The sequence below is a fragment of the Mixophyes fleayi genome, chromosome 12 (assembly GCF_038048845.1).
Source record: "Mixophyes fleayi isolate aMixFle1 chromosome 12, aMixFle1.hap1, whole genome shotgun sequence".
Lineage (NCBI taxonomy): Eukaryota > Metazoa > Chordata > Amphibia > Anura > Limnodynastidae > Mixophyes > Mixophyes fleayi.
In genome coordinates this window covers 9,769,422-9,781,074 of record NC_134413.1, presented here as the reverse complement: position 1 = coordinate 9,781,074, position 11,653 = coordinate 9,769,422, and the positions used below count along the sequence as shown (strand labels likewise).

Genomic DNA, 11,653 nt, shown 5'->3' with positions numbered 1-11,653 from the left:
TTCTGTTCCTACAATTATTCCAAAGCAGCCTCCTTATCACAGAATACTTTTTCCTTTCGATTTCTACAACCCAGGCAAACAGCCAATACTCAGTTCCGTCTGGATTTCTGGACATGTGGCCGATTTGTAAAAGATTCGGGAAACCTCTCTCATGCATATATGCAACACTGCTCCCCTCCGTCCAGACGGGTCTCTCCAACTGCTTTGTGGAGTAAACAAAAGACTTTTCTGAGCTCAGAGGGGTCCTCTTAGGAGATTCTCCCACAGTTGGTGATCTCTGCTAGGGATTGTATGATTCAGCTCTGGTATTTACAATAATAATCCTGTAAAGTGGTTAGGCTCATCACAAAAATGAAGACTTCTAAGTTTTAAAGATCTCTTGTAATGGGTTTGGTAGCATGAACACAGCACGATTGTGTCATAGTCTTTTGTTTCTAACGTGTAAACCGAATCCCAAATGTTTAACATTTCAAAATAAAGACCTATAGGAGGGGAATTCAATTCGGCCACGTTAGTGTAGGAATAACGCGGCGCTAATTGCATTATCGTTAATATGGTAATTTTAACCTGGATTTTTGCTTGTGGCCCCGAGGTACTACTGCGCAGGTTTACCGTATTAACTGTAATAGTGCGCAGGCCGCGTTATTCCTAGAATAACGCAGAATTGAATTGGTCCCATAGAATATAGATTAAACTGTGATAAAAAGCTTCACGCACACTAAAACTGACAAGTAATAAAAACAGTCCCTCTTTATTTAAAGTATAAATATGCTAATCTGATCAGTATTTTAGGACAAAAATAGAAAGTTATTTTATTGAAAGGGGGTGATAAGAAAGGAGGAGGAGGTTGCATTTTGAGGTCAGGTTATACGATTTACAAGGCACCTTCTGAACATTGAGATGCGCGATCAGATTGCGGAGCTGCTCTTGGGGAAGAGAGGGTGCGTACATCTTAGTGTACGCTAAGACAATTAGCAAAGCGCACTGATATTTTGCGGTGTGAACTACAAATTCATTTGTAACTAACATCTAAACATTTAGAGCAAGCAGTCATTAGCAGATAGTCAGATTAAAGCTAACTGGCTGATAAGATTTTACCAAAGATTTACACCGGTTATGCACCTTTTAGTACACAATCCTTTGTAACATTGTCAGAGGCACAATGCAGCAACCAGACAGTGACATTGTGATACTAGTGCTAGGAGCGGTTATACAGACAGTGGAGGAAGTCATGACATACATTCGTGTCTGTGATCACAGGTTAGACATACCTGATAAACACGGGTTATATACAGAACAGGACACATTACATAGATGTAGTCTTGAGTCAATGATGTGCAGTATTTAGGCATCAATCTAATGTTACATCCAAATTAATAAACCATAAATATCTAGATATATACAAACCAGAAACGGCTCCTTCTGGAGTGTCGGAGATGCGGATGATTTCCCGGTCGCCTTTCAGGAGAAAGATTTCATTGTTTACACACGCGACAGAGACAATATCCCCGATGCTCTCTAGGCCTCCAATCACAGCCTGGAAATAAATAATATTTAACATCATATTATCGAGCAATCACACTACAGATACCGGACATGGTCTTACCGATCAGTCCCGCTACAGACACCCGACATGGTCTTACCGATCAGTCCCGCTACAGATACCAGACATGGTCTTACCGATCAGTCCCGCTACAGATACCAGACATGGTCTTACCGATCAGTCCCGCTACACACACCCGGCATGGTCTTACCGATCAGTCCCGCTACAGACACCCGACATGGTCTTACCGATCAGTCCCGCTACAGATACCAGACATGGTCTTACCGATCAGTCCCGCTACAGATACCAGACATGGTCTTACCGAGAAAGATTTTAAAACTGAGAAAACGGACATCTAGGAGATAAATCATAACAAAAACATGCTCAAACATTGGTCAAATGGACCCTACAAAGTTACCAGGACAAGCTCAGTTTACCTGATTGATAGTGTCAATGAGATAGATACTGTACTCGTCCCAGCTGAGAACCCATCCTTCATGTAGGAAACAGGACACCTGACCAAGGTGTTTCTCGGACAGTGTATAGTCTTTTTGGTTTGTCGTTTCCACTCGAGGATATAGCTCAAATGACTCCAGTTCAGCAGATAACACGTCCTTTAAAATGAAAGTAGACTGAACAGATCCGTGGGCATCAGCCTTCCAGAGGCGCAGTCCCGGCCTCGATGCAAACAACGTAAGGTCGCTCTGCTTGCAGAGACCAGGAATAAAACATGCTCCGTACCTGCCATGCCTGTAAAATTAATAGGAAGTTATTGATGTTGCAATAATGAAAGATTAGTTACAAAAATTACTGTTTAAGTGCACAGGTCACCTACAACACATTTGAATGAACCAAGAACATCACAGAGGCACAAATTTCCTCAGTTATGTCATGTCATAGGATAGGATAAGCTGCACTCCCAGTGATGTCTCTGATTTATAGTGAATGGACAGGCTGCATTCTCAGTGATGTCACTGGGTCCTAGTGAATGGACAGGCTGCATTCTCAGTGATGTCACTGGGTCCTAGTGAATGGACAGGCTGCATTCGCAGTGATGTCACTGGGTCCTAGTGAATGGACAGGCTGCATTCGCAGTGATGTCACTGGGTCCTAGTGAATGGACAGGCTGCATTCTCAGTGATGTCACTGGTTCCTAGTGAACGGATAAGCTGCATTCTCAGTGAACTCATTTTAAATATTTTAGCTGGTGCATTAACACCAAGGGGTAAATGTATCAAGCTGAGAGTTTTTCGGCGGGTTTGAAAAACCAATCAGATTCTAGCTATCATTTATTTAGTACATTCTACAAAATGACAGCTAGAATCTGATTGGTTGTTATAGGCAACATCTCCACTTTTCAAACCCGCCGGAAAACGCTCAGCTTGATACATTTACCCCCAGGTCTTGCCTTCTATAACAACACTGAGATCCTTTCACAACGGAGGTTGAAGGGCATTGTTATGTCACTAAAGCTGCTTACGATTTTCTAGGCCGATTCCCGACTTGCTTGATGGACTTTTCTTCGGTGTAGTAGAGCAGACATCTCTGATTGGTTGATACAAGCAGCACCTGGTGACTGTAGTCCAACTGAACAATTGAGGACAACTCCTGCAGTATGAGGCTGGGGTTGCAGGTTCCCTACGTAAAGACAAACGTACAGGAAGTTAGTAACAGAAACTATGGGGAGGGAAAACAATCAAGGTGAATTTCAGGAGCGGGAGCAGCCATGAGGTCAATGCCCTCAGTAGTTATTAGCACTGCACCTTGTCAAAGTCCAGATCAGCCTGTATGATCTTTCCTCTGTCGTCCCCGGAAAATAACTTCATCCCGTTGGGGCTCCAGGCCAGTGCGGTGATACCGCTCTTGTGATTGCCGAGCACGTCAAACCGCCTCAACTGCAACACAAACCATAAACCGGCATGAGACGGGGGAACTAAATCAGACGGTTGCAAGATGAAAAAGGATTCAGGATTTGCACAATCAGTGGGATCTGGAGACCGTCAACACGGTGCATCAAGTGTAACATTGCTCAAATACAGCCTGGGTGCTGGAGATCTCCCCAATAGGACATCTGTTATTGCCATAACAGGACAGCTCTGCTCTCCTGACAGAGAAATGTACGGCTAGGATAAAAGGGGTCAACGGCTGACTGTACAATAGTACAGATCATGGTCATTGGCCAATTGAATTATCTGGGATGTGCGACCATGAAACAACACTATAATTCCCAGGCATGAGACCTGGGGAATGTTCAAAGTTATTACGCCCATCTCCCCAAGACTACAGAGAGCCACTGTCGTGTTGTAAGTCCTTTAAGAAAAGAGATTATTGGGCTCAAACTACCACTATTTGCTACCCTGTATTTTTGCCGACTATCGTGCTTGTTTATGACACATAGCTTGCCAGATATACATTAATATACCAGGTTTCTATACTTCACTTGGATCATTCAGCAATGAAAAAGTCTTGTTGCAATTAGAGGTACCTAAACAATCAATTGTACTCAAAATATATTTTCACAACCAATATAAAGCTAAATATACCTGATATATTTAACATGCACTTGACGACTGTTCAATCCACGGGCACACACGGAGCTACGATTGTACCACACAGTGATATCTGTATAGTATACAGTGCTGCTTATATTACGCTTATATTTTCCCCTGGAAATAAAGAAAATACCGACCTGCTTATTTCTCCCAGGTAGCGGGGATACCAGCTGGAATATGGCCACCCTGCCCGAGACGGTGCCCACTGCCACCAGATCATCGAAGCAGCTGAGAAGTTTAATGACAGATATAGATTCGGTTTTCCTCTGGAAGAAAACAGAGTGAGGACATGAATCATACTCAGGACTTACAAATAGCAGAGAGACTCGTGTACAACAACTGGAGGAGTCTCCCTGACTTCAGCCAACACGTTCCAGTGCGGAGCTCTTATCACGTAAAAGTAAAGTTATATGAAAGAGACACAGCGGTCACAAACTCTGCAGTTTCTCCGTGTTTCTCCGGTCAGATATCCATCACATCACGCTGGAAGCTACGTCAGGCTTGTCTGTGCTTGTTGAAAACTAATATGTATTTATTTTAATGTAATTGAAAGCTTTTATCATGCACTATAAATACTTAATTTTGTTTCTTTAAAAAAACCAACAACAACCAGCCAATCAACACAGCTGGGCTCAACAATATAATGTTACGTATGCAAATGTGCCATAACCTGTAGCAAAATTTGTATATCACCAAACGTCCAGCAGCCTTACATAGGAACATTTGCATTCTATGTGACAATAGGCTATGCACCCCCCAAAGTCATGCGACACTGATACAGCGGGAGTGGTTACATACAGATATGGGCGGGGCCAGACATGAATGGGTTGGGCCAAATGCCAACGCTATTAGAACACTTAAAATGTACTCTGCAACATAGGGGGCAGGGGGGGGGGGGGGAAGGATCCATCCGAGCGGTTATTACAGTCATTTTGTGGATAAAGATACATTAGCCGTAGAGATTGTTCAATTAGTAATTTGATCTTCTTATTAAAAAGGGAGGAATCTAAGGACGGCGTCGTTATTGCTTCTAACTAGCACACAGTCTGTAATGGATGAAGTCTCTGATGCCCAGGAGTAGGTAGAAGATGGAAGTGCCATGTTTTAATAGCATATAGAAAGCTGGAGGGACTAAGACTCCAAGAAAATATACAACATAGAGTATAATGTTCTTTTATTACGTTTATTTGGTCCTTTGTGGATGATGCAGAAGAGACAATGAAGGCTTCAATAAAGTTACTTATTTTACATATTTTGTCACAGTGTCCAGGAGCGCTGTCTGTATCCGACATATTCTACACTCTAATTTCCCTCCTGTATTTTACATTCTCTGGGTCAGATTCATGTCCCACACAACATGCACGCAAGCTCCACGTTTAAAGAGCGCATGCAACTCGAGCGCAGTATTCAAATCCAAGCGGATCTTAAAATACGTTTCGATTTGAATCTGGGTAGAAATACGCTGTGATTCAACAGTACCTGCCGTACGCAGACAAACAGAGCAGACTGCAGTATACACACAGGCGTAAGTACATATAACTGTCAGCAGAACATCCGTCAACAGTATAATCATTTATATGAAGATTTCTTTTCAAATATAAAACTTTATTTAAAAAAAAAAATATATATATATATATATTAAATAAAGTTGCTCTCAATGTGTACTGTACATATGTGTTTTTTATAGTATACCTTGGCTGCATACAGTTATTCTGTGATAGATGCTGGCATGGGTCATTTTTAAATCAAAAGACTATGCCGTGTCTGTCCTGACCATCAGTCGGCATTTACACCTGTTCTGTAACGGGTGTAAAAGTTACGGCTGAAAACATGTACTTATGACGAAACACAAGACTTGGATCGGACGCAGCTGTGTTAGAAGCGCCCTTACGGCACACGGTCTACGTAAGTCCGCCCCTTCACGTTCCGCCCCTCCAGTCACAGACAGTGGTAATTGTCAGTTGTGTGTAGACTAGAATTGGAGTAATATCAGTTTCTGTGCATGCACAGAATGGAATCGTGTCATATTCACTACACCAGCGGGTGTACAGCCAAACACGTAGCAGACCCTCACTGTCATAACAAGCTGCGGCTTTATAAAACCTCCATTAGGATCCTTACCTCCAGGTTATATTTCTTCATCTGGTTTGTGTGTCGGCAGTAGAGATACAACATCCCAATGCTGCTCCCTACCGCGATGTAGTCCCCGTTGACATCGATCGCTGTGAGATAGACGAGGTAGGATCGGAACCCCTTCTGTACTTTAGCCGGGATAGCGTTGAGAATGGAATACAAGGGACAGAACTCCTTAAACGTTACGGGTCCCGGAAGAGCCGCCATGGCTTTCGGTCTCGTTGAAAAATGCAATTATATCATTTCATTCTCAAGAAGTACCTGAAAACCACATCAAATAAGTCAGTTCTGAGTACAGATATAGAACAAAACAAGACGTTACAGATGCAAAAAGACAAAACATTGTGTTACAGAATCAAACAACAATACATTTTTGTTAAATAAATAAATATTGGTCGAGGGGCTCCTTGTAGCTGCTTTGGCGTAAGCCATTTTCGGGGGACTTTAGCTGCCCCCTTCGAAGCTTCTTTTGCACACACCCCCACGAGAGGTAGGATATGTAATCACTTACATCAGTCCCTGCCCCTCTATGGGCAATGGAATCTATAACTTACGAACTGTCCTCGACAAGTTGGCGCACTCACATAAAACGCAGGTTGGCAGAGACTATATTTGGACAACAGAGCTCGGAGGAATAATAAGACTGAGCTGGGCGAACTACAGGAACCAGGCAGCCTTAACTGTTGTAGATCTCAATGGGAGACGTGTTCTGGCTCCTTAAAAAGTTTAGCCATTGTCTGCATTTGCTGAACATCAAACATTAGGTCGACAAAGTTTTATATATTTAATATAAATATACCAAACAGTGAATCATTGGCTCCATAAAATTCCCCCAACAGAAATAGATTTGCATTTGTTAGATATCATCTACTAGAGAATATTTATAACATTGATGTTATTTGTGACACTTTCTGTGCTCTATTTCCACACCCTGCACATTCATTTGCTGAATTTCGTGGGCTTTAAATCCCCAGGGTAAATAGTTTTACATTCTGGGGAATTTTCTCCTTCATCAAAACGCGGAACAAAACCAACGGTCACAGTCGTTGGGGACAGGTCTGCAATAAATCTATATGACACCCCAACGTGGTACCGTGCGACTCATAGCGCCAGACACCAGAATACAATGGGGGCATGGTGACAGTATTTCTGAGGAAATCTCTTATTAGCAAATAAGCTTACTCTGATCTGAGAGAAGGATACGATCAGAGGTAAGAGAGAGGACCACTCCTAAACACGTCATTAATAGCCCCCCCCCCACTATTATTCTGCCATCAATGCATCCAACAAATCAGGACACGTCACGTGTCAAGATCTGACCAATCACTACTCTCGACACATGACCAGCAGCTGTAAAACATGGAATTTAAAAAATATTGGTCTACTTCCAGTGGTTACTGGGAGATAGAGGGGGATGGAGGAGGCTGGTCAGCATTCCCCAAAAGGGAGGGTCCCCAAGCATCACTCCTACCATTCTGATACTAGGGGGTATGGAGGGGCTTTGTTTGCGATTTGAGTTACTTGCTAAGCCATGTAAGTTAAATCACAACTGGAATTACTGTTATAGATAATATTTCACTCTATCTAAAGTAAAAGAAAACTAAAATGGCAGCTGACACCAGTAATTAACGCAAATTAATAGAGAAATAAAGTGCTCTGGCATGTAAAACATGTGTGTTTTAAGGAAAAAAATAAATAAATAAAATAAAAATAAAATTATATATATATATATATCTGTAAAGAACAAAACAAAACGCCATGGAGTTAAAATAATCCCGACTCTTTGAAGTTGTAAATGACACACAATGTAATAAAAGGAAAACAGACCGGACAATGAGCAGTTTCCACTGAAACCAACACAAGTGACAATTGTATTGGGGGGCGATAGGAGAGACAATGGCGACAGTGTATATAGTACAAGAGTCAGGTTACAGATTATATAGGAAGCGTTTGAGTAACTCAGAATTATATTCCAGGTATCTGCAGAGCATTCACCTTCCTGCACCAGCAACAGAAGCAAATCGCTCTCCCTGTAATTACCGCACAGACAATCTGAGAAGGTGATCACACAGCTGACAATCCTTTATAGATAGCAGAGCTGCGTCTACCGTGTAGACTAAATGGGCTGCGCACACAGGCAAAATGCCCTTCATTTAAAAAAGGGCCAAACTGCAACATTTTCATTTTTTTAGAATCATGAGGATAAAATACATTATTTCCACCGCTAGTACATTACCTTCCCTATACCAACTGCTAAAGCTACTCCCACATCTATAGGAGTTTGTGTCGTGTTTTGTGGGTGGAGGACCCTTTAATAACAGAATATAAAAAAGACACCCAAAGTGCAAAGATTTTATGCATCTGAGATACAAGATCTTTTCTCAAACTATTTATGCAGAAGCAAATCAGAGACGACTTAATCCTGATGGCTGAATGCGCCGGTACACGTAGAGATGCAAAGAGAGACAAAGAAACAAGTTCTACTGTAGGAGTAGTTTTATCACTTATCTGATTTCCAGCTAGTTACAAGTTCCCCACTCAGGTCATTAGCGCACAATACAAAAACCCAATAAGGTTCTTGCTGGCGGCCAACTTTGGAAAGCAGGTAGACTAGAAATGCAAGACCCCCATCTTTTTATTTATTAACTGTTTATTGAAAGCATAGTGAGCAATACATACAACGAAAAAAAACATAGCCCCAGTGAGTAAAAGGCGTAACAAAATTGCTTGTAGTTATTACATCATTGTAACTAACAATATAATGACCAGGGACTAATGGTGAAGGCGTAGGCCAACGATGACAACTTGTTTTACCTGTTTAGGTGGATTGTCAGGAGGGAAAGCAAGGATCAGGGATAGGAAGGACGAGGAATATAGGGACATGGGGCGGGTATTGATCCACTCGGGTGGGTTCTGTGAGAGGCGACTACGTCTAGCACGACTTAACGTTACGATGGATACCCAAGAAGATGTTCGAGATTACAAGTTCACTACCTCCACCATAACAACACTTAGGGGTATATTTACTAAACTGCGGGTTTGAAGAAGTGGGGATGTTGCCAATTGGATTCTAGCTATCATTTAGTACTTTCTACAAAATGACAGCTAGAATCTGATTGGTTGCTATAGGCAACATCTCCACTTTTTCAAACCCCCAGCTTAGTAAATCTAGCCCGTAGTCACTCTCAGGTCTTGCTTCATGATAGCACTCACGTAGCATGGCTCAGGCTACCGAGATTAAAGACCACAGGATCTCAGCATGTGGGATGCGAGTCCCAAGAGGTACTTCAGACAGACAAAGGGTATTTCCAACTTTTACATTTAAGTAAAAAGAACAGTCTAATGTACTGGTAAAAATTAGTCACATACAGAACTAAGTTGGCTTATTATTATAATCACATTTAAAATAGTGATGACGCTGATTAATCAGAATGTTTACACAGGGAAATTTGGTACAAATGTTAACACATTAGGGGATAGTTGGAAATATTTACAATTATAAGTGGATTTAAACAACAAACAAAAATGTTAAAAAACCAAGTTACTCTCAAGTTATAATACCAAGTACCTGTTTGTTTTGGGAAAGAACTCAGCCATTGGTAGTGATAACAGCAGAATTTATTATTTACAATCAGAGTAGCTCTCAAAGGGAGACATTTCAAAACTAGATAGTGAACGATTTAAAGGATTAAGATGTAAGATGTGACTTTGCAATGTGGCATTTAAAAATAAATAGTCAACGTACATTGCAAGATAAGAAAAAGAAGCACCTTTTGAAGTGCAAGGTAGAGATTTATGGGATGCTAATAAAATCTGTCACTAGGCTATTTATGCAAAAAAAATAAAAGGAAAACATCACAAAGAGATAAAAATGGTTTATACCCCCCACCAAATTATACCGGTCTGACACAATGCTCCGCACACAGAACACACTTATTCCATTCACCCTGGCAGAATGACTCCATCCAGACCCACCCTGCAGCAATGTAATCATTTGGCAAATACCCACCTTCAGGAAAAGTGACATATAATGAAATATATAATAAGGTGAGGGCAATGTAACCAGAACACCACCCACCGTAGAGCATTCTGGCAACAGATCAGAAACAAACACTATGCAGAAGGGCGTCAATATGCATCTCACCCGTATTATTGATTTATAAAGCACGGAAGTCACCCACAGTGCAGGGTTATAGGACATACATTATTACAATTACACAAATGTTATCATATATGAAAACATGGATACACAACACGCACTTCTCACTCTATTTCTCCAGACGGCCAGTGACAAAATATTCTGCTGTGTAAAAATATCCAAACAGCAGCAACTGGGCAAATATGAAACGTGTTAATCAGACTGCAGCAGTAACTACCATAGAAATGGGGGGTTCAGCTGCTACGGAGGGGGCTCACTTCCAATGTTACAGCCCCTCATATGTGTTTTTTCCAGTCTTGGGCAATATATGGGGCTCTTCCAAACCCTTGCCATGGGGTCCGCACAACACCCTGAAGTGACCACCTGTGACTTGTAAGACACTGAATCACTGACTTCTACTAGCTGGAGCTCACTGAACCGGAATAGAAATTACTGATTGCGCTGGGCACCTCTCACCCAGGTGGCGGCCACTGGCAGCACTGGGCACCTTTTGGCCCTAGAGCTGGCACTGGGCACCTGTTGGCCCTAGAGCTGGCACTGGGCACCTGTTGGCCCTAGAGCTGGCACTGACAGCACTGGGCACCTGTCGGATCTGTAACTGGCACTGGCAGCGCTGGGCACCTATAGCTCCTACAGCTGCCACAGACAGCGCTGGGCACCTATAGCTCCTACAGCTGCCACAGACAGCGCTGGGCACCTATAGCTCCTACAGCTGGCACTGCCAGCGCTGGGCACCTGCTGGCAGAACAATTGCCTTGTTGTGCACAGGTATGTAGGGTATGATGACAAATACATGATATATTTAGGGATTGCCTGTGAGTTTCCATACACTGCTGTGTGTCCAGCTGATCCTTTATATGAATACAGATATTACAATGTACATGTGTTACAGAGATGTACAGACATTACAGTGTCCAAATATCACAGTGACATCCAGATATTACAATGTATGACAGACACACAGATATCACAGTGTACATGTATGACACACAGATATTAGTGTACATGTATGACAGACACAGGTATTACAGTGTACATGTACGACAGACACACAGATAGATAGATAGATAGATAGATAGATATATATATATATATATATAATGACATACAGATGACACACAGCAGGATATGTATATACAGGACATATAACCATGTGTGTGATCCTCTCTCACCTGCTCCGGGGGTCTCACTGCTTCCTCCGGCCGGACCACCCCCCGGTCCTCCAGCTGCCTCTCCCCCCAGAGCTGCCCCTGACGCAGCTAAAAT

General features: G+C 42.2%; 1 protein-coding gene across 3 annotated transcripts in view; it reads right to left on the bottom strand.

Moving 5' to 3' along the window:
* Positions 1-11,653, bottom strand: part of TECPR2 (tectonin beta-propeller repeat containing 2) — a 34,954-nt gene extending 23,301 nt beyond the window's left edge. For 2 of the 3 annotated variants that reach the window (XM_075192633.1, XM_075192634.1), the window contains exons 1-7: positions 11,560-11,653; positions 6,217-6,489; positions 4,233-4,361; positions 3,307-3,438; positions 3,024-3,181; positions 1,981-2,293; positions 1,408-1,537 (exon numbers count right to left, since the gene is read on the bottom strand). In XM_075192633.1, coding sequence (XP_075048734.1) covers positions 1,408-1,537; positions 1,981-2,293; positions 3,024-3,181; positions 3,307-3,438; positions 4,233-4,361; positions 6,217-6,435 — 1,081 coding nt within the window. In that variant the 5' untranslated portion in view covers positions 6,436-6,489; positions 11,560-11,653. Of the gene's footprint in view, positions 1-1,407; positions 1,538-1,980; positions 2,294-3,023; positions 3,182-3,306; positions 3,439-4,232; positions 4,362-6,216; positions 6,490-11,559 lie in introns of those variants that run through there. The other variant, XM_075192635.1, reaches the window with a different exon arrangement.